Source organism: Oncorhynchus tshawytscha, linkage group LG06 (genome assembly GCF_018296145.1).
Source record: "Oncorhynchus tshawytscha isolate Ot180627B linkage group LG06, Otsh_v2.0, whole genome shotgun sequence".
Classification (NCBI taxonomy): domain Eukaryota; kingdom Metazoa; phylum Chordata; class Actinopteri; order Salmoniformes; family Salmonidae; genus Oncorhynchus; species Oncorhynchus tshawytscha.
Window position 1 is genome coordinate 71,701,036 of NC_056434.1, and position 26,166 is coordinate 71,727,201.

At 41.7% G+C, this 26,166-nt stretch overlaps 2 protein-coding genes across 3 annotated transcripts in view; both read right to left on the reverse strand.

Annotated features, from left to right (window-relative positions):
* Positions 1-4,518: 4,518 nt before the first annotated feature.
* LOC112253429 (dickkopf-related protein 1) lies at positions 4,519-6,617 on the reverse strand. Its single transcript, XM_024425405.2, has 4 exons — positions 6,268-6,617; positions 5,967-6,105; positions 5,603-5,737; positions 4,519-5,363 (listed from the first exon to the last, which is right to left on the reverse strand). The coding sequence occupies exons 1-4, from the start codon at positions 6,466-6,468 to the stop codon at positions 5,065-5,067; spliced, it is 774 nt and encodes a 257-aa protein (XP_024281173.1). The 5' UTR covers positions 6,469-6,617; the 3' UTR covers positions 4,519-5,064.
* Positions 6,618-9,813: 3,196 nt separating this feature from the next.
* LOC112253028 (cGMP-dependent protein kinase 1) overlaps positions 9,814-26,166 on the reverse strand; it is a 143,618-nt gene continuing 127,265 nt past the window's right edge. For both annotated transcript variants that reach the window (XM_024424888.2, XM_024424887.2), the window contains exons 9-18: positions 24,986-25,060; positions 14,535-14,631; positions 13,773-13,912; positions 13,564-13,653; positions 12,691-12,832; positions 12,414-12,577; positions 12,187-12,309; positions 11,589-11,651; positions 11,437-11,503; positions 9,814-11,346 (exon numbers count right to left, since the gene is read on the reverse strand). In XM_024424888.2, the coding sequence (XP_024280656.1) occupies positions 11,248-11,346; positions 11,437-11,503; positions 11,589-11,651; positions 12,187-12,309; positions 12,414-12,577; positions 12,691-12,832; positions 13,564-13,653; positions 13,773-13,912; positions 14,535-14,631; positions 24,986-25,060 (1,060 nt within the window). In that variant the 3' untranslated portion in view covers positions 9,814-11,247. The remainder of the gene's footprint in view (positions 11,347-11,436; positions 11,504-11,588; positions 11,652-12,186; positions 12,310-12,413; positions 12,578-12,690; positions 12,833-13,563; positions 13,654-13,772; positions 13,913-14,534; positions 14,632-24,985; positions 25,061-26,166) is intronic.

The following is a 26,166-nucleotide window of genomic DNA, read 5'->3' on the forward strand; positions in this document are numbered from 1 at the left end:
ACCACTAGGTAATGTCAAACTCACAGCAACCCCTTTCCAGTGTGTTAATGGGACGATGGGGGAACCTCTGAGGCCATTACTGTACTATTGTCTAATAGGATGCTTCCCCTTCGAGCTCAGGAGGCTGCTCTGGGGCTCTGCTCTTTTGATAATACTGGACTGACACTAGGTAGGGTGAGGAGTGACATTCCATCTTTTCTGTATTTCCCTGGAAAAGGGAGAAAGGGAGGGAGAAAGAGATGTGAAGAGGGAGAGGCATGGGGATAGGTATTAGGGGGAGAGTGGGGAGATGGAGAGGCAAGGTGGGGAATTATATTGTTCCATGTGCTGGGAGAGGGCAAAGAGAGATGAGAAAGAGGGGGGGGGTGAGAGAGGGAGAGGCAGAGGCAGAGGTATAGAGAAGAAAGTAAGAGAGAAAGAAAGTGTGATAGAGAAGGGGGAGGCAGGGGAGAGACCGACAGATAGGGGAGAGAGAGGGGATGTAGACAGACATCTCCTGTCGGTCGAAGGATTTCGTAATTTAATTTCCAAAACTCTGTTATTAAACAAAGTCCAGAGACACCTATTTCCTGTTTCAGGGGAAGTGCTCTCTGTCTCCTGTGAGCATACTGAATTAGCTATGGTCACTTGTCTACTGACAAGCATTTATACCGGTTTTTGCCAAGCATTGCATTTTTGACGATTCACACTACTTCAGGCCTTCCACAAATGTGTCTGTGTCACGGATGGATATTAACTATATGTTGCCATTGAGTCAGCTGTTCTGAACACTGCCACTCCACAGGTCTACACAATTAGAACATTATATGATAGCATAGCTTTCATTTTTACTGAGTAATGACTCTTTTCTCTGTCAGTGTTGATTTTCCAGCATAGCTGCCATTGCAATTAATCTAATCTCTTTTTACATAGAAAAATGTACAAATAATGAGTAAATTATACGTGTGAAACAGCTTTGCACAACGTGGTTGTGGCTCGGAGAGACTTTATACAGCAGCATTCATGCCAGCTTTCTGGCTGCCAACAGAAAAGGTTCTGGATCAGGGATAATGTAGAGTAGGCATTTTTATTCCTAGCCCCCCTCCTAGCCCCCCGGAGCATCTGTTTGCTGTGCTTGTCTGGCACAGAGGGCAGACATGGCATATTGGCTTATTATTTGTATAAACAATGGGCATATTGTTTGTTTGCAGTGTATGGGACCCATCTGTGGCCGAGCTGGAATACTGGCACATCAGGAAGAAAGAGACGACGAATTGAATCCACCTGAAGAACACAGGTGTATGAGACATTCGAAACTGAACACGTGCCAAGATAGCACTTAATAGTAGGCTTCCCTTGCTGACATAAATAAGAAAGCCATGAAAGAAGTTAAAAGCATCAAGTGCAATGCAAATGTGTTTATTGGAAATGGAGTGCTCAAATTACAATGTATGGCTGGTAGTTTCTCTTCAAGACATGTATGCTCCTTATATCAATGTCAAGACAGCCTCTGACATTTCACATGTGATTCAACTCAATGAAATCCATTTATCTGCCAGAAAAGGGTCCACAAATCACTAGAATATGCCTGCCCTTCCTGTTTCAAGTTTACTACATGTGTTGTTAAATGTCCTTTAGCATGACATCATCAGAGTGGGACAGACCTGAGACCACAGAGGAGGCGTCGGCCACAGATGGATGGAACACCAGCCTGGATCAAACCAGACACCCAGGGGCCCCCCAGGAGAGCCAGCCCAGAGCAGCGTTCTTGGGGTAGTACAGAAAGATGCCGAGCCTCCTGGCCGCCATATGAGGAGACCTGCAGACATCACTATGACTAAGAGAAACAGATTGGGAAGAAATACATATGATGGGAAGTATATTATATTCCATGCTGTTCAATGGAACCAATGGATTCTAATTTGCCACAGCAAAAAGTTAGGCAACCAGCTGCATCACTGTAACATAACTAAAAAAAGCCATTACTCCACTTGAGATACTACAACACTACTAGTTAGTTATTACCATTATTTTAGGACTGTTATAACTGTGGGGGGAAAGTGTAGGTCCCATCATGGCCTTTGAGGAACAAGAGCAATCAACAAGACCTGTTGAGGGCAGTCTACGACACACCTTTTTGTACCCAATCCAACTTCCTCACTGTGTGAAAGACTCCATCGTAATCATTTTGAATTTGAATCAGTAGGACTCAATTGTTTTCAAATGAGACGGTCAAACACACAAAGCATTGTGTAGTATGACGTGTACCTTTTTAATTACAAATTTCCCAGAGATAGGGAGAGTCCCCCTGTTGCGTAATCTCTCAGATAGTCACTGCGATTACTTCACTGAGATGAATAGTGTGCATTGTGCCTCTATATGGGGCAAACCGTGCCAGCGACCAACAGTATGATAACACCTCCCTGGGATAAATGTTTTGATAAGAACTTGTTTTGATCAGGATCCACATTCCCCAGATACATGCCCCTATCATGTGACAGAATAGCAGGTATTATCGATGTGTACACAGCCTCATCTCTTTTGTATTTTATCTGTGATGCGTCTCACTGCACATTTGTTTATATAGCCTTGTCATGGATGTTTTGCAAACCTTTTAGAATAATAATGAAGGTTACACCGGCCACTTTAGTGGTGAAATGGTTTATTGTGCTTATCAGATCTAAAAGTGAAATGAGAGATTTGAATATAGCTTGAAAATAAACGCAAGTAGGCAGTGTGTTATTATAACTCATTAAATATTTGGAATTGATATGGGGAAATTGAAAACACACATACACATAACTCAACAGACTTATCAATGGTGGCCATCATCAGTGTTATGGTTTTATGGTCAATTGAAATTACAATCCGAGTGCACGTCATAAACAGGAGCGGCGATTCTGTGATCTTCTCGATAAGATCAATAAATGTTATGGTAATGTTGAGACTTCCAGATAACACAAGGTCATAATAAAGCCATCTCAAAGCCCTAGAAGCATAACTGGTGTTTGGTTAGTATTTTACTCATGTATAATTTACCACTCCTAGGACATGCCAGTGGGATGTGCGAGTGTGTGGTTAGCCTAATTATGAGTGGCTCTGCAGAGACACTGATTCCAGGAACCCCAGCAAACATGCTTTAGCTCATGCTGGAGCTTTATGATCACAATACAGGAATTGGCAGTCATTGAATAGGAGCATGGGCTACTTCTTGATGTAAAATACATCTGTGTGTTTGTCAGTCTGCCAACTGCCATGCACAACTGGGATTGGGTGCTACATTTGCAGTGGATATGGTGAATTACCCCCAAACAATGTAAAGAGCTTAAAGACCTGGGTCAAATCACTTCTGATACTGTATAAACATCCATCCTTAACCATCATAGTGTACTGTATATGGCCGTGACATGAAAGGTTGCAGAGGGCACTTTGCATGGTTACAAATCAAATGTTTCCCTTTGCCACCCTTTGATCCAAATCACTGGGATGTAACATGGGAATCCGTCTGCTAGGCTGGGGCAGAAGACACAGTCGTTCCTTTGCCATCATGTAATCCACATTGTCCTAATTAGAGACACGCAGGTAGAGTTTGGTCGAAGCTTATATGTTATTGCACAAGTGCAGGAAATGCGGTGTGTCCCTGCCGTGCAGTGAGCATGAAGAACACTTGCATTGCATCACAGCAAACCTAAGTCGTGTGGTATCCCCATTTCATGATCCTTCTTTAGACTGAGTTAGATAAAGTAATTAGAGAGTAAGCTCAGCTAGCTGGTAGCTACATTATCTCTATGTTCTGTTCAGCTTCACATGAAGGCTAGGAGAGGTGTAATTAGAAGTTAGCCAGAAACACCAAAGACCCAAGGAGGACACTGGGATACTTATCATAGACTATTTTCATTGGATACAGCGTTACTGTCTTTGTAGTCCCCTGCTGTAGTGTTTCTGTCTTTAATGACTAGGTGTGTTTTTTTTACAGGAAGCAATGCATGGCCCAAGGACTGTGCCACACCACCATGATATTTCTCCTATGGTCAAGCCCCCATACAAAGATATGTTGTTTTGTGATAGTTGATGTTACGTTTGTGTGTGTGTGTGTGTATGTATGTGTGTGTGTGTGTGTGTGTGTGTGTGTGTGCGTGTGTGTGTGTGTGTGTGTATGTGTAAAAACCATGACCAGGATAGCTGGGCCAAAAATTCGAACTCTCCAGTCTTAACCACTGATTTGTGTGGACTGGGTTAGGAGTTAAATGCTACCAAGAGCATGCCTAAATAACTCTTGCTCTCCAAAAGGGGTGGTTGTTAGCTTGGAATGCTAAAAACATTCCCTACCTCCTATCTTTGGAGAGCTTGACTGAATCATTAAGCTGTTGGACATCATTTTGGGACGAATAGAGTCAAAAACTATTGGCATATGGGTTGTTTTGCACCTTTCCCCCGGATCACAATATCAAATACTAGATTATTGTTAGACAACCATTGTAAAACAGACAAACAAGCTTTTTTCTTGTAGAACTCGAGCAGCCACACTTACAACATGGGTCAGGTTACTATAATGTTTTAATAAAACAAATATCTTTACTTTTTTTTTTTTACAAGTAAATAAAACAAATATACATTTTACATTAAACAGTAATTAACAATATAAATCACATTGTGTACACATTTACAATATTGGAAACGAACCACGCAGCACCGTGTTCTTATTTATCATACTGGTGTTGACAGATTTCAATAGCTCAGTTAAGTACCACCTCCAGTATAGTATTTACAATACAGTAATTTACTGCAATAATCAAGGTTAGTTTCATAAAAAGAGAAACAAAACAACTCTGCCATTTTTAATGACCTATCGATCTTTCCAAGACACATCCAATGACAACTTCCTTATTCGGCATCCTCCAGCATCCAGGGGAATCAGATTGGTCCATTTTACACCATCGCATCCCTCTGAGCGTATCACTTTTCTCTGGAATCTGTTCTTCCTTTCCAGGTGGTGTGTGTGTGTGTGTGTGTGTCTGTGTGTGTGCGTGCGTGCGTGCCAGCATCTCTGACAAATGTGTAGGTTATGGGCAGTGTGTCAGCATCTTAGGCAGTGTGTATGTTCAGGGTGTGTGTGTGTCCGCGTCTCTGGCAGGTGTGTAGGTTCCGGTCTGCGGTTCTGCTGACTCCAGGGTCTTTCTCTCCTCTCTCCGGTCTGCAGGAGAGACCACCTCCACAGTCGCAGCGTTGGAACAGCTCCAGGCCATGGCCACCTTTCCTACGGTGACGCGTGCACACCTGGCCCTTCGTCAGCACCGGCTTACAGATACGAGACCAGAAGTGGCGTGCACAGCACAGACCCTCAGAGCAGTCAGAGGACCTCAGGCAGTTGTCACTTTCCCGACCTAGAGAAAGAGCGAGAGAAGAGAGAGGTAAATATGACGTGTTCTGTTGGAAACTCGGAAAAGGCCTCAAAGCTGGAATTTTTATAATGAAATGTTTTCTTTCAAACCCCTTGGCTTTATGTTTTCAATGGAAATTTAGTCCGAAGTGGACAGTGTCGGGAGGACAAATCTATAGAATCTTTATGGGTAGTGTTTGTTGTGTGGGTGTGTGCATGTGTGCGTGTGTAATACACACCTACCTTTGACAGAATGTTGTGGTTGACCTTGGGGCAGAGGCAGTCTCTTGCCATGGTGTTCCATGGTGTTGTTCTGGCTATTCCCAACACTGGTAGTGACTACAGCTTCAGCATCTTGATCACTGGCCTGACAAACACCTGAGGGAAAAGGTACACGTTATCAATAAACGCTAATAAAGGTTTCAAGATAATTACAATATCTCATGACACCCCAACATTCTTATCCATAAGTTATTGTTGTACTCCCAATACCTCTCTTACCACATCATTAAAATTCAATACAAGACATCGCATGAATTAAAAGTATCATCATCTGAAAATGGTTGAAAGGATAACAACATGTAACATGTGGATATGTTGAGCTCACCGTTGATGCAGCGGTTCCCAGCGCAGCACACTGAATCCCTTGCGCACCGCTTCCGGATCTTTCGGCATGGGAGGCACGCGCCTCGGATATCATTGCAGAATTCATCGGTCCCACACTCATCATCATATGTGCAAATAAGCTAAGATAAATAGACATAATAAAATATGTATTTCCATTGGAACATAAATGCAGAACGCATTTCGGTAAAAGCGCAAAGGTAGCGTGTCCAACAAACGTTTGGGCATTGGTTTAGTGTTGGTATTACGCACAGCTCCTAGAGCTTTCTGGTAGGGTTTCTTACCTGCAAAGTGTCCACGACTGCTTTCTGCCTGTCGCTATCTGGTGAAGACGGGCGTGGGCTCGGGCTAACCGTGTCGTTGCCACCAGGCAAGTTCTTGATGGCATTAGAGTTCAGTAAAACCGCCCCGGCATAAGCATCCCCAAGGTATCCAAACAGCATGAGATACACGGCCATAAAACGAAGCACTGACAGATGAGGCATACTTCTTCTTTATGTAAATGATCGGTCTTATAAATAAATCCGTCAAATGTATTGTTAAAAAGTCCGCGTAAGTCTTGTATCCTACCACAAAGTCTCAAGAGGTTGTTGTTAGTAGGGTATTTTGAGGTACGCATGGCTCTGCGATGTTCTCTTTATACATTTGGGTCTGTATTTATTCCCGCCCCTCGCCGCACACAACAAAGGCGGAGGGTGGAATTTCAAAGGCGCTTAAAATCCTGAGCTCCACTGTACGGAAATGGGCAACCGCCCCGCCAGGATTTCGGTTCACAATGTTTGTTTGATCAACAAGTCTCTATTGGGATTGCGCACATCACCTGCCTGGAGACCTCATTCTTTAAACGATACTTAATAAAGGATGCCATTAGGATACAACTCAGGATAACTCCTGGCTTATTATGGCATTGTAGCCAATACCACATTTCTGTCAACTGGTTACTGTAGCCAAATGTTGATTAAATTGGCACCAAAGTAATTTACTCACATTTCAGACAGAATAAATTGTGGAGCTGCTCAAATCCAGAACTTCTAATAGACTACGCTTGACGAGCAGTTGACACGGACCCTATTGCTTATTTTTGGTAAAAAGGTCTGAAATCTATGAACCGTTCTGGCTCGCACAAGCCGCTCATGCAAGGCTACTTACCTTTTGTACATAGTCTGAAATCTGCGCTCATATCTCGCAAATATTATGATTTAATATAGCATTTTTCCTTATTACCACATCCTATGATTGAACTGTATCTGTTGTCTGGACACATTCTCCCATTTTTACGATCTTTTGGGAAAGTTTGGCACAGTGGAAGGGTCTTACCTAAAGGCGCACTATTTTTCCTTTGACATTCAAGTCGCCTAACTGTCCTTTGGCTGTGTGTACACGGTGATTGGAGCTACTTTCCGTCGATTAACTACTTCATTTGATCTCTCTGATTGCAAAGGGCGCAATTATCCTCTAAGTGTGCTTGATTACACTAGCGGCGGACATCAATATAGGATATGCAAACCATTAAGGGGTGCGAAAGTTGACCGAATTAATGGGCTTCCGTGGAGAGGTCTTTCAGGGCTGACTGGCACATTGAGATAAAAGACAACTCTGATCTTTCATGCTTGCGATCAGGTTGCGCTTGGGAAGGACACAGGCTAAAAGAGGCCTCCAAATCGGACAGAGTGACTCTCTGCTCTTCCCATGGCCTGTAGCTCACTCCCACACAAATAGTCTCAAAAAGTTTACAATATATCTAGAAAAGGCACCAAAACAGTTGCTGTACGGGGTGAGAAAGCGAGGCCGTAGAGAATGTGCTTGCTTCTCTTGTAGGCTACAGAAATAGTTTGTCACTTGGTCCCCATCTGGTGGTTTATAACTGTATAGACAATGAAGAAGCAATGTCGACATACAAATATTGCCTACCTGAACACGAACACGAATTGGCGCTAAAATATGTCTGGTGGTTTGGTTTGATGCTTTACCTTTGAACCAACGTGTAAACCAACGTGAATTAACAAGAACCCCTTTGATAGGTTCAAGTGATCACACAGAGGTGACACACTGTTAGGCCTGTCTCGTGAGTCAATTCCATCTCTGTGAATACACTTTCGATGGGTCTGATTACTGGCATCTGAATACTTACGAACTAGATGAAACATCTCTGAAAAGCTTATAAGGTCTTCCTGTCAAAGCCTACAAGGTGCTTTCATTTGAGTCAGGCTACTTTGGGGTGAACAGGAAGATGCTAACCTTTTGCACACTCTTGTGGTTGTGGATGTTTCCTTCTCTATATTATTGACTTGGCGTTTTGAATAGAACTTTAGATTGGCCACATGAAGAAAAGTATGACAAGTCTGTTCTATTGACTTTTTAAAGGGTGTACACGTGGCCCTCTGAAAATGCAGTAGAAACATAACAAAAAACACAAGGAAAATACATCAGGCAACTCAGATTGTAATGGTTGGGGATACACACATCACTGGAAATTAAAGCAGTAAGGGTCTGTCAAATTGTGAATGACAAAGTGGTGCACAAGAAACTGAAATGTTTGCAATCTTTTCTATTGGTCCCTGCATCACGGCAACAAGAGTGTTTAAAATAAGTAATGCAGGCCTAGGCTACGTGTTCTTGTCTGTGCCATATGATCTGGATTATTTGTGGCTTGGGTTGCATATGCTTGTACATGAGTGAAGATTGAAGCAACATTCCGATTATAATCTCTTGGGCCTTTGCAAACTCAGCACTTTTTTAAATAAAATAAAAAGATTGACAGCGCTAAGCATTCCCTCTCAATTTAACAAAGCAGCTGTGCCGAAAACTGCTAATCATCTTTGCCATCTCTTTATCTGATTGAAGCGGTCATTCTAAGTGGTGGTTTATCCATCACATTGACATGTGAGTTTTTGTGCCCATTATCCACAAAGCGTCTCAGAGTAGAAATCGGATCTAGGATTAGGTCCCAACCTGTCTATATAGTCTTATTCATTATGATCTAAATGAGAAACTGATCCTAGATTAGCACTCCTACTCTGAGAGGCTTTGTGGATAAGGGCCCAGGTCTCAGTCTTCAGGTGCAACGACCCACTATCATGTCCAAAGGAGAGTGTACACATAATGCAGTCAGTGTTTCTACTTTGTTTCCATACCATGTGCACTCAGGTTAGGCTACATATCCCTTAAATCTATCTTTTTGTAAAGGGTGAAACGGTGCAAAATACTGTTTTATACAGACTTTCAGTTGTTGTCTACAGTGTTTTTTTTTTATTTGATTGTAAAAATATATATATATATATATATATATATATATATATATATATATATATATATATGGAAAGCAGCCATCTAGGAGACAGTGTGACAACAGATGTAATGTTATGAGTCGCTTACTGTTCATGCAGTATTGAAATTATGACATGGTGTTAATTGGGATGCCATTGATTTAAGGCACTTGCATTGTTCTACTGATGATGAATGATTTCTGGGGTTGGACAGTCAGGTACTGAACCACAAGTGTAGAGAAAATGATGAATGAATGATTAGCGTTACTCTTAAAACATAACCATGTTGGTTGTCCAGTCCACCAACTGTTTTACAAAAACGGTTTTTAAAACAGAGCTACTACAAAATATGACTGATGCACACTTCATACTTATGACAACAAGGAATAGTAATCGGTTGCTGACTGTTCTTTTATGTATGTAGTATCATTGTCCTCTGGAGTTGACGTTGACTTGTATGACTTGAACTAAACACGGGGAATCAACACAAGTGTCAAATATTAAACAGACTGTCACTTAAGTTTACAAACCAACACAATTCTCTGGAGAAAGAAAGCAAGTGCATTACAAAGTAATCAAGCACTTTAATATCAATACACAGTAACAATAACCAGTGCTCATAACATTTCATCCATTCAAATTGAATTCAGCACCTGTATTTACAATACTGTAGAAAGGGCAGCACTGAAGGCATTAGAACTGGTAAATTAAACTACTGTGGTGTGAAAATGTGACTTACCTGTTTAAAGGGATGGTATTTATATTGATTGGATGGCAACTACATGATGAAATAGCAACTCATAGGATGTGCATGTCAGACATTTGCAATATGTATGGCTGATGTCTAGCTAAGAGCATAGAGTAGACTTTCAAAATAAATCTTTATTATCTGATCGCTCAATGCCTGTGAAATGAAAGATCGTCCGAGGATCTTCACTGTTGTTGTTGTTGATGAAGTTTGTTAATAACAGCATAATAACAAATCGCTTTCCAGAAATGAGGGATGAATATGTGTGACTGATTACATTTGTAAGCAGGACATTTGAAAGGTCATCATTTTTCTATCAGAAGCACAGAACAAAAAGGTTGCTTTTATTAAAAAGCTAACTAGCTGCTGCATACAGTGTACATGAGTAAAGTAGATGAGTGTAGCAGCCTATGTGCATGTGTGAGAATGTAACTTCAAATGATATGTACATATACTCTGTGGTTCTAAAAGTAATATTAAGGACAAACAGTAACATTCTGGTTCGTCATGAGCACTTGGTACCTGTTTGGCTTGTCAGACTCAGTGTTAAGATCCTGTATCCCTATTGAGGAGGTCCAGGTACCAGATACTGTAGGTATTTGGTACTGCTGAGCCAAGCCTCAGGAACCAGCTATAGTAATAGAAGTCTTGGAGAGAAAACAGGGTGCAGAGGGGAAGCCTTCCAAACATGGACCCAGCCTGTCTGTTTGTGTCTGTAGGAGCAGTGCAGGTCAACAGAAAACTCATCTTCCACCCTATATATTTAACTTTTTTTATCGTTCCTTATAGTGTCCTTACACTCTCACATATATTGTACACACACTCAGTCTCACACGCGCACTCTGCTAAAGGAAAAGGCATTGTTTTAGCTCTAGGACTCTCTCTCTCTCTCTCTCTCTCTCTCTCTCTCTCTCTCTCTCTCTCTCTCTCTCTCTCTCTCTCTCTCTCTCTCTCTCTCTCTCTCTCTGTCTGTCTGTCTGTCTGTCTGTGTGTGTGTGTGTGTGTGTGTGTCTGTGTCTGTGTCTGTGTGAGAGAGAGAACACTGAGGATATGCTAAGGTCATTAAATTCTAGTCCCAGAGCCACGTATAGCGAAGGCATATCGGTGACCCACAGCGGTTGTGGTCCTCTTCCTCTCTTCCCCCTCTCCTCTTCCTATTTATCGCAGTCTTTAGAATGACACTACATCAGGAAGTAGGCCCCCAGGCCAATGACAGAAGAGAATTTGGTATTGGGGGTGGGGGGTGACGTTTAAAAATCGTTGTCCCATCCAGAGTTGTCATCTGGGGGAGGGTCTTCATTGTCCTCTGGGAAGCTGTCAAAGTTACTTGTGTCCGTCGATGATGTCACCTGATTGACAGACAAAGACAGACAGAGAATTGAACCACTTAAACTTCTTATGAAAGCAGCTTGCTGCTGAGATCTTTGTTTGTGACTTACATTAGGGATGATAGGGGGTGTCAGAGTTCCCTTTCGTAGACCTTCCCCGTTAAAGCCCTCGAACCATCTGGAAATGTATAGAAACTGTTGTTGTAAACATCAAAATGTGGAAAGATGAGTAGAATAATATGGCTCCATATCCATGAACTTACTTGTGTTTTTGGATGTCTTTAACACCATTTTTCAAGTTTCCCAGTCTTTCTGAAGGATTGTCCCTAACATGGACACATCATGGTTAAATTCTCTACTTAAAACCAAATTATATTAAAGGTCCAATGCAGCCATTTTTATCTCAATATCAAATAATTTCTGGGTGACAATAAATTACATTAGTGTGACTGTTTTCAATTAAAATAGTCAAAAAGTTACAAAAATAACTTCTTAGCAAAGAGGATTTTTTTCAGGAAAGAATTTTGCTAGGACTGTCTGGGAGTGGTCTGAGTGGGGACAGGAGTACTGAAAATGAGCTCTTACTGGCAGAGAGGTTCAAAACTCTCTTTCTTATTGGTCTATTAACTCATTTACTGTATGTTGATGTCGCCATGTAAGGCCAAAACTCCGACCCACTAAAACAGAAATTTCAGGTAGTCTTTTCAAACAAATCTTACACTAACAGGGCATTATCATACTTTTTACAATTTCACAGAATTATTCCAACCTCGTAGTGTGGAAATATATATAAAATACAGGAAAATCACGTTTTTGATTACATTGAGCATTCAAACAGTAATTGTTGAGGGTGCGACTCACCTGCATAGTTTTTTTATTAAGTTGGCAGCGTTTTTGGTAATCTTCTTTGGAAACTCAATCATGTCAATGCCCCTCAGGATGATGTTATAGGTCTTCATGGGATCAGGGCCAGAGAAGGGAGGGCTGGAAGACCAGGGTAGAAGTAGACGATAACATTTCTCCCAATCTAAATTTACATCTAGCCTTACACTTTAATTTAAGAGTAATTATCAGGTTTGTCTGTATACCTGCCGGTGAGGAGCTCAAACATGAGGATTCCTAGAGACCAGTAGTCGGCTGAGATGTCATGGCCTTTGTTCAGAATGATCTCTGGTGCCACGTATTCTGGTGTTCCACAGAACGTCCACGTTTTCTTCCCAAACCCTATCTTCTTGGCAAAGCCAAAGTCCACCTAAGCAAAGAACATGGGAAAATACATTCTTAGTTGCAACCTGCAGCGTTAATAGTTCAAAGGGTTAGAGGTTTAGGTCATCAAGCTTTGAATCCACAATGTGTGTCCCTTACTAGCTTGGCGTAGCCCCTGTGGTCGAGTATAAGGTTCTCTGGTTTGAGGTCTCTGTAGATGATGCCTTTGGAATGCAGGTAGGAAAATGCTTCCACCACACAAGCTGTGTAGAACCTAGTGGTGGAGTCCTCAAACGAACCCCTGGAGAAGGAAGTGACAATAATCACTAAAATAACCATAATATTTCAAACAAGCCCACATTGACCAGCTCTTCCAAAGACTCACTGAAACACATGCGAGGCACAATGAAATGAGTTGAAATATTGGCCTGACACGCTGACTATGCCACTTTGCGTGCGCAAGCGTTGCAAAATAAATGTTTAATTTCATTCAAACTGGTAGCGGGTGTCAATGGGAGTCTGCGTAGCCAGGCGCTAAACTAAAACTTGCTTTTACTTTAGAAGCTTGACACGCTGCAAGTCCCACCTCTCAAAACTCTTTTCACGAGCATACTTACCCACGTGGGTGATTGAAAGATGAACGGGTAGAGAAAATCAAAAGAACTAACTAACAAAAAAAAACTAACTAGGTTTCCCCTTTTACCTGTGGATTAATTGTTGGAGTAGAGAACACATGATTTTGTATGACTCAAAATGGGTCAAGATTCTACAAAGACACCGCAAAAATAGGACAATATGCATTTCAGGTAAAATAACAAAACAATGTTTATCTCCCAGTACAAATTAGCTAGCAACAGCAAGCTAGCTAAATGTCCATGAATGTTTCATGTGTGTTTTGATCTGTCCCCAAATTAATATAGTTGATCCACAGTTGGTTTTGGTATTTTAACCTGCGTGTCATGAATGAGTATGGTGGGGATAGACAAAAGCAACATGCGCACAATGTTGGTTCGGTCAAAGTATAACACTCACCGGTCTCTAAGAATGGTCCACAGCTCTCCTCCCAGACAAGCCTCCATCAGCATGTAGAGATACTTACTGTCCTTAAAAGTCCTGTACAGTCTGAATTTGAAACACAGAGCACAAAGATATCAAGACAGTAGTGAGGGGAGGGTGAGTCCTCTGCAGTTTCACTGTGAATTAAAAGTGTCTGTGGACAGGTGTTGCATGAGTGTCTCTACCTGACAATGAAGTCAGAATGGGCCTCCTGCATGATGAGTTTCTCAGAGCGGATATGCTCCTGCTGCCGCGTGTCCACGATGTGACGCTTCTTCAGGATCTTCATGGCAAAAGTCTTCAACTCATCACTCTTCAGCTGGACCTGTTGACACAGGAGAGAGGAGAGCACTGTTAGCTGTAGGCAACAGTTCAATGAGACATCAATGCAATTCAACATAAGTTGCAGCTTGGTGTGGACTTCCTACATTTGTCGCTAGATTCCAGAAGACTGAACAGTCCCTTTACCAGTCAGAATGTTGAATTAACTGTCTGCTGAGTTCGCCCTTATGCCGTTGGAAATTATAGTCAAAATATCCGTAAGACAGTATTATTAAACTGACTTCAATATACAGGTCTCTGTGCATGGCTCTCATGGTTTGTTTGTTCATAATCTGAGGCAGGTGCACATCATGTAAATACATTCAGACGATGCATGCATATTAACCGCACTTGTGCAGGTGTTTACATGGTTTTGCGCATGTGCCAGGTGATGGAAATTGCAACGGCAGTACCAGCATTTTAAAAAGTCAGTTTAACAATACTTTTCTGTGGATATTTTGTCTCGTGTTTTGCACATGAACCATTGAAGTGGACAACTGGCAGAGTAAATTCAAATGACAGCTTACTCAACATTTTGGCTACACAATGCTATTCACGGCAATGTTCATTAAGCAATAGCTTGCTATTAGGTCCGGAGGCCGACATATGGCAGCTGTGGTTCCTACCAGCTCTACGCGACCGAAGCCACCAACCCCCAGTGTGTCAATGATGTTGAAGTCAGCCAGATTGAGGATGGAGAAGAAAGCGTTCTCTGCTTCGTACCTGCAGGGACAGAAAACAAGGACATGTTAACTTTGAGGTAGTACTTATTTTTTACTTATTTTAATTCTACACTGATTAAAACATGGGACAGATGTGGAATCTCTGGCCAATCATTGGCATTGATCAATTAACTAACAGGTAGAAAAAACACCTGCAGTACTCCAGACCTGTTTAATGTCCTGAGTCCTGACCTCTATCACAACACGGAACCTCTCTCTCCCCTGTCTGTTCCCATTTCACCAGAGACGGAGGGGGACAGAAGTCACATGAGATGACTCCTCTGGAACCAAATGGCTAGGCCTGTCACTCCCAGTGTTCTCTCTGGTTACTGTTTAACTGATCGAGAGGATCAGGACAGATAGAGGCCTGAGGATAAAGGGTTACTGGGTCAACACCTTCAGCTTCAGATGCATGCCAAAACAATCACTGTGACTGTGGACTGGTTCATACTTTTCCATGTGAAAGGGGAGAGAGCAAGGACAGCAGCTTCACAGCGATTGCAAATGTCACACCTGTCCAGCCACATTAACCCATACTGGAATTTCTCCTGGACTATGTGACATTACCAGGAAACATCTGGGCCCTAGTGATGAGCTCCAATCACAGACCTCCTTACTGGAGGGCAATTATGTTTATGATGATGACTCTGTTTGTGGTCTTCTCCACAGTCTCACATGTAGAAGGTGTTGTCTAGAAGGTGTTGTCAATGGAACCAACTCTGCCAGTTGGTACAACTGTCTGTCTGTCTGTCTGTCTGCCCTGTTTAGCAGGGGCAGTGAGGCCCACTTGTCAATGAGCACTGAGCACTGAGCACAGATCTATTGGGCTTCACTAGGCTCTCCTTTCATCACTCCGGTCTACTCTACCCATCTCCTGGAACACAGCCCAGACTGCACTCAAAAAAGGGTGGCCCATTTACAGCTCTGGGTGACTGACAGCTGACCCCTCTCCCTGTCAAGAGTTTCACAAGTCAAGGGGTGACAGCGAGGCCCACTTGTCCCTGAGCACTGAGTACTGAACACGGCTCTATTGGGCTTCACCAGCATCTCCTTTCATCACTCCCCTCTACTCTACCTATCTCCTGGAACACAGCCCAGACTACACTCCAAAGAGGGTGGCTGACAGCTTACCCCTCCCACTGTCAAGAGTTTTACCATTCAAGGGTGATGGGTAAGGCCAAGAGATTTTCCTGACCAAGTAACCTGAGAAGGGAAGCGTTACAGCTAATTTCAGACCTACCTCAGTCAGAAGCTAATTTGATTGTAAGACTAGTTTATGACCACAAGATGGTGACGTTGTACCATTGTCATCACAGGTAAAGGAAGTTCAACTTAACTCTTATTTGTGTGTAACCTTTATTTAGGTAAGTCAGTTAAGAACAAAGTCTTATTTACAATGATGGCCTATCCCGGCCAAACCCGGACGACACTGGGCCAATTGTGCGCCGCAGTATGAGACTCCCAATCACGGCCGGGTGTGATTCAGCCTGGGTTCAAAACCAGGGACTGTAGTGTCGCCTCTTGCACTGAGAAGCAGTGCCCTAGACCGCTGCGCCACTCAGGAGCCCATTTCAGTAGTTGAGAATGGAAGAAAGAAGAAATCAATTAAAATGTATATGACTTATGTGGAGGCTCCTCAGAGGAGGAAGGGGAGGACCATCCTCCTTATTGAATTTCATAAAAATAAAAATAGTAAAACATTAAAAAAGTTATGCTTTTTAAATAAAACTATACTAAATATATTCACTTCACCAAATAATTTATTAAAACACACTGTTTTGCAATGAAGATCTACAGTATCCTCAGCAGCACTCAGTAGGGTAGCACTATCGTGTAGCCGGAGGACAGCTGTCCTCCTCTGTTCTGTCCTCCTCTGGGTACATTGACTTCAATAGAAAACCTAGGAGGCTCATGGTTCTCACCCACTTACATACAGTAGACTTACACAGTAATTATGACAACTTCTGGAGGACGTTCTCCAACCTATCAGAGCTCTTGCAGCATGAACTGACATGTTGTCAACCCAATGAAAGGATCCGTTTTTTTCACCTAGTCACAGATAGCTGATGTGTTCTGCACTTAAGTCCACAAGCAAAGGGAAAAGGTGAGAGGAGGAGAGAGTGTAGATTGTTGTGACATGGAATTATGCATACTGTACAATGAGCAAAGTGATCAAGCTGATTTAATGAGGCTGATATGAAAGTGAACTGTGTTCGCGTGTGATCAGTGGTGTATTCACTCCGCTGATTCTGTTGAAAAACGTTGCTTAAACGGAAGCAAATGGAATGAAACAGGGATAAACATATCGGAATTTGTCCAGAGAAACTTTCATTTGCAACTGTTGGACTAATGATTACACCCTAGATCAGCTAGATGCAGGCAAGAGTGTGCCAGGCGGTATTGAATGTCCCTGTCTGTCACCTTGATTAATAAAAATTATCTTGACCTGTGCACCTACGCTGTAAATTGTCAATCATAGGCTAGGCTGTAGCAACCTCATGATGGGTACAGGGAAAATTATAGTATCATGTCTAGCCTAAACCTATCGATGTTACATTGAGATGGATGAATGGAATATGAATGACAGTCATCCAACATGATGTAATAGAAATACGGCCATGCTCATAAAAAATGATCCTCTCATCTTAAAAGGCACAAACCGCCACTGATCGAACTGCAGAAAATTGCAGATATACATAAAATCAATCAGTTCATCTATACAAGTGTGATGAAAAAATACACACACTAGTGTTAAGAGCATTGGGCCAGTAACCGAAAGCTTAATTGCTTAATTGATTACCTTAATGGCATATGGCAATACACCAAAATATAATACTCTTCCCTTCCATAAGAAAACCTATCAAAAACATGATTTTGACTCATCCCCAAAGCCCAGAGCCGACTCAGTGAAATAAAAAAGACACTTAACCTTAATTGCTCCTCTAAGTAACTCTAGATAAGAGCATCTGCTAAATGACTCAAATGTAGAACTCGCACGTGGGTCATTAAATATTGTGTGGATGACATCTAATTGCGATTTTTTTTTGGAGACAGATATTACAATTGTGATTAGAAATAGCAATATTTAAACACTTGGCGAAAACTTGGTAATTCCATCAGACATTGTTAAAACAACTGTCAAGCCAGAAAGCATCACTTCTAAAGTGAAATGCGATCATATTAATGCATACATACTGTGCTAATCTTTTCCAACCTTGTTATAGGCTTCATATGATAATATATAGGATTATTAACATGATCATCCAAATACACTCACCAGCCAGTTTATTAGGTACACCATCCCTTTCAGTTTATTAGGTACACCATCCCTTTCAGTTTATTAGGTACACCACCCCTTTCAGTTTATTAGGTACACCACCCCTTTCAGTTTATTAGGTACACCACCCCTTTCATGAAAATCGTTCACTCCTACAGACAGTGAGTCACGTGACTTGCTATGTAAAGCAGGCAGACAGGCATCTAGGCATTCAGTTACTGTTCGATTGAATGTTAGAATGGGCAAAACGAGTGACCTAGTGACTTTGAGCGTGGTATGATCGTAGGTGCCAGGCGCGCCAGATACAGTATCTGAGAAACGGCCCCCTCATGGGCTTTTCGCGCACAACAGTCTCTAGGGTTTATAGACAATGGTGCGACAAACAAAAAACATCCAGTCAGAGCCAGTCCTGTGGGTGAAAACAGCTTGTTGATTATATATTTTAATGTGGTCACCACAAATCTGAGGAAATTTCTGCACAACACTTGCATGTGGATGACATCGGTTTGCTTGTAGCCGAAATACTGCCATAGGCCTACTCTGAAGATGCGCCCTTCTTTGGCACCAAATCGACATTGTCATTAGCATCACTCATGTTTCGATGCACACACAGGTCCTCACCAGCATGTAACTGTGCAGAGAGTGAGAGAGCCTGCTTGTGATTGGTCAGCATCATCTGTGCATGTAGAGAGTGAATGAACAAAGACTAGCGCATCTCATTGGAGGAGGCACCATAGTCTAGTTTTTGTTGTGTTAAGGGATGGTTAAAATGTACAGAATGGTTACTTGGAGGAAAATGGGGGAGGGTCATGCTTTATCAATTTCAGTTAAGGAGAGGGTTTAAAATCTATTTTTTTAAATCTAGTAATTTGTAATTGATTAAATGTCAATATTTCTCACTCTTTTAGAATTAGTTGTTTATTAGGCTATACTGTATATCGTGTGCCCAATGTTGCGACTCATCTCTGATTCTCTGCTGGGCGCGCAATATCAAGTGCGCCTATAAGTAATTTAGTGTGGTCTCAGTCAAATGATCCATAGCCTATAGGCTACGAAGTGCATACTCCTAGAAGCACAGAGCAAAGTTATATTTTTAATATATCTGCTCAGATGGTGTCAATAAAACTAGTCTGCATTACGCACTGCAATGGATATTCCAACCCTGAGCCCCGGACTGCTCTGCTCTTGCTGATCAAAACCCTTTTTGTGTGCTGCCTAACCAATGCTGTGTTGTGTAGACCTACAGTGGCAGTTCAGGAGGCGAGTCAAAGGCTTCTTCCGAAAATACATTTTTGATGTTGCGCACAGACTAGCCTATAGACTATGTTCTGAACAGTTTGAGAAGGAGAGCACAAAGTTGAGAAGGAGGACCAGAGGTCAACTTTGATAGCTTGCTACTACTAGAATTAATTTGATTGAAAACAATATGTTTCTTGACCAGGATGCATTTATCAGAGTCATTGACCTCACAATAAGCCAAATTTGAGTAACTTACATTGATTGGGGTTCTAAAACAATTCATCGGAAATGGACAGCTTATGGTGTTGGAAGTAGATGCCAACATGTAATGCCAACATGTTTCAAGCTGACCACCACTGTCCCTGTTCACAAGAGCTCCAAGGAAACCTGCTGGTCACAACACACATCAACACTATCATCCCAGACACTCTAGACCCACTCCAATTCGCATACTGTCCCATCAGATCCACAGATGACGCAATCTCAAGTGCACTGCCCTCTCCCACCTGGACAAGATGGGAAATAACTATGAGAATAATGTTCATATTTACAGCTCAGCGTTCAACAACATAGTCCTCTCCAAGCTCATCACCAAGCTAGGGATCCTGGGACTAAACCCCACCCTCTGCAACTGCATACTGGACTTCCTGATGGGTCGACCCCAGGAGGTGAGGGTAGGCAACAATACCCCCGCCACGCTGACCTACAACACGGGGGACCCTCAGGGGTGTGTGCTTAGTCCCCTCCTTTACTCCCTGTTCACCCTCGACTGCGTGGCCACGTACGACTCCAACACCATCATCAAGTTTGCTGACGACACAACAGTGGTAGGCCTGATCATCGCCGGTAATGAGTCAGCCTAAAGGGAGGAGGTCAGAGACTTAGCAGTGTGGTGCCAGGACAACAACCTCTCCCTCAATGTCAGTAAGACCAAGCAGCTGATCCTGGACTACAGGAGAAATAGGGGAGAGCACGCCCCCATCCACATTGACGGGGCTGTTGTGGAGTGGGTCCTTGGCATCCACATCACTAAGGACTTAACATGGTCCACATACAGTACATGCTTTCCCTTCAGGAGGCTGAAAAGATTAGTCATGGGCCCTCAGATTCTCAAAAGATGCACCATCGAGAGCATCTTGACTGGCTGCATCATCGCTTGGTATGGCAATTACACCAGCTTTGACCGCAAAGTGCTACAATGGGTGGTGCACACAGTCCAGTACATCACTGGGGCCAAGCCCCCTGCCATCCAGGTCCTTTATATCAGGCAGTGTCGAAAAACTGTCAAGGACCCTAGTCACCCAAGTCATAGACTGCTCACTCTGCTACCATCTGGCAAATGGTAACAAAGCATCAGCTCTTGGACCAACAGGCTCAGAGACAGCTTCTACACCCATAAGATTGCTAAATAGCCAGACTGCTAAATAATCAATGAATGAACTATCTGCTCTGACTCTATCTTGCACTGACCCTATGCACACTCACAAGACTTTATATACACACCATGTACACACACTCTCTCACGCATACACACACACACTTGCTGCTGTTACTCTGTCCATTATTTTACTCTTATTATTATCTATCCGGATGCCTAGTCACTTTACCCTGCCTGCATGTACATATCTACCTCAAGTACCTTGTATCTCTGCACATTGATCTGGTACTGGTACTCCCTGTATATACTGTAGCTCCATTCTTATGTATTTTATTTAATTCCTCTTGTGTTAGTTACTAGTTATTTTGTACATTTTTTTACTCTGCATCATTGGATAAGGTCCATAAGCAAGCATTTCACTGTAAAGTCCAGATCAGTTGTATTCGGAGCATTTAATAAATACAATGCGATTGGATTTGATTTGATTAAATAGCCTACCTCCGTGTCAGTTAAGTTAAAACCAAAACTCATATTCAGGGGTTACGCCATAGGCCTACATTTCATTAAAGAAAATGGGGCAAAACACAGGCCTACCCCTTGTTAGCTTAAGATTTTAAAGAAAATAAAACTGATTATATCTGATTATATAAATCTGATTATATAAAGTGATCTATAACAGAGCTTTGGTCCGCAAAGCTTTATCCCAGAAACAAGCTGTGAATACGCAGGAAAGACGTTACTTTCTTTGACATTCAGAGGCTGAGCTACAACCTTCTATAGCCGAGGAGGCAAAAAATAGACATTGCTTGGGAAATAATCTAATTCTGTCACTATCAAGTGATTAAGTGACTATTCACTTTCTGTACAAAAGCCAGATAGCTTTTAGGGAAAAACTTGAGTGACCTTCTCTCGTTGGGTTAAGCCACAGAAGAAGAATAGCCAGCAGTTAATAGCCAGCCTCCATTTTTTTTGGCATCAGTAGTTCTACTCTGTCTGGGGTCAAAAGAAATGCCTAACTTTTGAAAGTACCATGCTCAGATTCCAAATTATGCTTCAGATGTAATTATTTGCAAACAGGGATAGTTTGGTTTAAAACAAGACACACTGATTTGGCATTGGAGAAATATGATAAGATGAACACATAGGCCTATCTCTCTGTCCATTCTTAGCCTGTAATTTCGGTCATTTTTGTGGTATTAAGAAATATTCTGCTGATATGTAAAATGACGTAGAATTGCATGATATTTTTATAAAAGTCTATTTTTTCTCGGACCTGCAAATACAACGATAGATTCATGCAATGCTTTTACTATAAAGGAGATCTTTCCACCCCTACTCTTGTCCACGGTCTGTGAACCCACAACCTTCTGGCCCACAGCCCTGTGTGCTATCAAAATTCCTGCGTTGCCATGTAATGCTTACAGGGCGAAGAACTGTTTCTAAAATATGCATATCTAAGGCTTTGGTCTGTCCAAGAAGGGCGGGTAAATATTAGACATCTTCTCTGCTATCCACTTTGTTTGAATTATTATTTTAGGTATAGGGGAGGGTCACTTGTTTTCTTTCTAGCCTTTATTATAAATAACATTCACTCTCTAACAGTGTCAAAGCAAGAAGAAAATCGCAGCCTCTTGCTATATGGATATTGCAATGGCAATTTCTATCTGAATTTCATTAATCGCGCAGTCCTATTTCAACCACATAAAATATGCATCCAAGCAGAACAAAAATATTTCCTCTATTTGCGGGTTAGGGTCGGGTGAGGGCCTCAGATTTTCACTTTATTACATAATAGTCGGACGGTTGCGGAAGGGTTATCAGAAATTGCAGGCAGGTGAACAAACAGCTGACCCAGGCACCACTTATACCCCCATTTCTTGCAAATCTGACAAAATTAATTTTGAAAGATGAGATCCTTTATGAGATACAACAATAGAACACAAGCATTTGTATTGTATAGCAGTGGTGGAAAAAGTACTCAATTGTCATACTTGAGTAAAAGTAAACATACTTCAGTTGAAAATTACTCAAGTAAAAGTGAAAGTCACCCAGTAAAACACTACTTGAGTAAAAGTCTAAAAGGATTTGGTTTAAAATATACTTAAGTTTCAAAAGTAAATGGAATTGCTAAAATGTATCAAAAGTATAAACCATAAGCAAACCAGAAGGCACCATTTAACAAAAACAATTGACGGATAGCCAGGGACACACTCCAACACTCAGAAATCATTTACAAACTAAGCATTTGTGTTTAGTGAGTCCGCCAGATCAGAGGCAGTGGGAATGACCAGGGATATTCTCTCGAAAAGTGTGTGACTTGGACCATTTTCCTATCAAAATGTTTTTTTTAAAAAAGTACTTTTGGGGTGTCAGGGAAAATGTATGGAGTAAAAAGTACATTATTTTCTTTAGGAATGTAGTGAAGTAAAAGTAAAAGTTGGCAAAAATATAAATAGTAAATTAAAGTACAGATACCCAAAAAAACTACTTAAGTAGTACCTTCAAGTATTTTTACTTAAGTACTTTACACCACTGGTATACAACAACCTTGAATCCAACTGCACAACCAGGGATGGAAATATTGTTGAAAACATTACCAATGTATCATACTGGACACAATGCAGAAGATTGTACAGTGAGTTCCATGACAAAGACTATTCACTGTCTTACTCAGATGTGGGCCTCACTACAGTGACCAACACACAGTACCTTTCTCCATTCGTATCTCTTTCCAGGATGTAAGCAAAACAGTGAAACATTATTTATATTTTGTACACAAAGAATATAATCTTCTGTAGTCCCCCCCCCAATATAAGAATTTCAGTATGCGAGAGGCTGACATTTCAAATGTACCAAACGAGGTACACACAGCCAGGTATGGAATTACTGTATGTACTGTTTATAATAACATGTTTAAACATCATACAGACTTCCAACAAAGAACATAATACTACCAAAAGAATTACCTAAGGTGTAATAAAACAACTATATTTCTGACATTAGTGGATTAGCGAACAGTAGACAGATAAGATCATAAATAATTATGTAATTCTTGTCTGTGAGTGTGTGCGTGCATGAGTGTGTGCCTGGCTGTATGAGTGTTTGCCTGCATGTGTGTATCTGTATATGAGTGTATATAATGTATCAAACACTCTAGCCTCTAATACCCCCTCCAAGCCCCCATCTATTGCTCCAATGCTTCCTGAAGAGAGAGGGAGAGTGCTTCCCAAAGTCCCCCATGAGATCTTCTGATGGGACACAGCTGCCAGTACCTCCATTTTCATCACATCAGGGACTGGAGCCTGGAACAGACCAGACCCTTTCTATACACGGTGTGTCCAAGCTCAAACACACACTCAAAACTAAGTTGTAGGTTTTGCCTTTGTTACTAAACTCTGGATAGAAACACCTGCTTTAAGTGACAGAAATTAATACAAATGTTCCACAAACTTTGTGGTTAGGATATTCCTTTATGTCAAAGGGAGAACTACCACCCTTACTGCATTGAGGAAATAATCAAATGATAAACAAAAAGTGTAGTGCTGAGGAAAAGGCAACTCTCCCTAATAGCGAGAAGCTGTAGTCAAGATGCAGTTGCAGTGTGGCGCCCAGCCAGCTGTGGCCAATTAGACAGGTTCCATCTCAGTGGCGGTCTGATTCGGGCTCCTCAATCTCTCCTGGGGACCGGCTCCCAGGAAGTAACGAACAGGAAAGGAAACTCCGGGAATACAACAGACAGTAGCGGGATGGTGAAAAAGTCATTTTAATCAGGGTGACAAAGGCACATATTTTTGATTTGACAGACAGAGGAATTAGAGTTGCATTTATTTGGTCTTGTGTGGCTCAGTCTGTAGAGCATGGAACTATCAATGCCAAGTGTTGTGGGTTTGATTCCCTCTGAGGTCACCCATAAGCAAATGTATCCATGCATGACTGTAAGTCACCTTGGATAAAAGCATCTGCTAAATGATACATTATATTACCACAGAGGGTATGTTGAATAGGGATATACAATAATATAACACTAGATATACCACTGTCAACTCTCTTTGAGTGTTTTGGCTGGTGACAAGCTGACCCCAGTGTTTCACTTTACTCACAGCTTTGCGGTCAGTCTGTCCTGTGTTTCAACCACAGTTCTGGTTTCTCCTCACCTTGTCTCACAACATTACCCTGCATTGAAATGGCATCTCTTTATGCCAACAAGAACACGCCACAGCACCAAGGTGCCCCTGTGCCAGGGTGTCCAGTGTCTGGTGCTATGCTCCTGTTCTCATGGTCACAGATAACATATTGGTTCCTCCAAGGGCTGTGGTAAAGGTTACGACCTTCACTTCCATGTCTGTCACCAGAGAATTGCGTTATGTAACAGACCGAAGGTTGACCAAACCACAAAGCCAAGCAAAGCCAGTTGATAGAATGATTAATGAGTAGACAGTGAAAGAAAGACAGGGGACTTACCTAGCCTTGGCCTCAGCATCCTCACAGCCTTTACTGGACACCTCCTCCAACCCTCCAATCAGGTGCTTGAAGGAGCTGCAACACAGGAAGTGAAAGAGTGTTTGTGAAACATCACTTTTTATAGGAGTTCAAGACATTGATCCATTGCATTGATGTCACCCTCCTCCTGAAATGACATTCAATAAACTGTAGTATCTTGAGATATAATTATTGTTGTCTTCAAGTAATCACGTCAGTTGTCTAAATGACTAAAAGATTGCTAATTGGCGTTGTGTTTCATTAACTGTGGTGTAACTGCTCCAGCCCCTTGATAATTGTAATTGACATGACATACTTAATAAGCGGGTCTCTATGTACCCCTAGCCACTTATTCTCCATATGACTAATCTAGTGCAGCTGTGTATTGCATCTTTATAGTACCTATGAAAACTTTATGAATGTTAAATAAACTTTTGTAAGATTGTTGTTTGTTTGAAGTGGAAACCACTTGGTCTCAATTTATAATACCCAGATTCCCCACACATATCATTTCTGTTTGGATGTGCTTGAGCCCTAGACCCATAAATCCTTAAGCAAATATTGATGAATATGAAAATGAAGGATAATAATGATAAATGTACATTTCAATTGATATCTTTACAACTGAAATACCAGCTTACAACCCTGGCTGCCAAGGCTAAATCCTCATGCCAAAATACTTACATTGTGACACGCACACACACACACACACACACACACACACACACACACACACACACACACACACACACACACACACACACACACACACACACACACACACACACACACACACACACACACACACACACACACTTGTAGTCAGAAGTTTAAATGCACTCAGGTTGGAGCCATTAAAACTCATTTTTCCAACAAATGTTTACAGACAGATTATTTCACTTATAATTCACCGTATCACAATTCCAGTGGGTCAGAAGTTTACTACATACTGTACATTAAGTTGACTGTGCCTTTAAACAGCTTGGAAAATTCCAGAAAATTATGTCATGGCTTTAGAAGCTTCTGATGGGCTAATTGTCATAATTTCAGTCAATTGGAGGTGTACCTGTGGATGTATTTCAAGGCCTACCTTCAAACTCAGTGCCTCTTTGCTTGATATGGGAAATCAAAAGAAATCAGCTAAGACCTCAGAAAAATAAAAT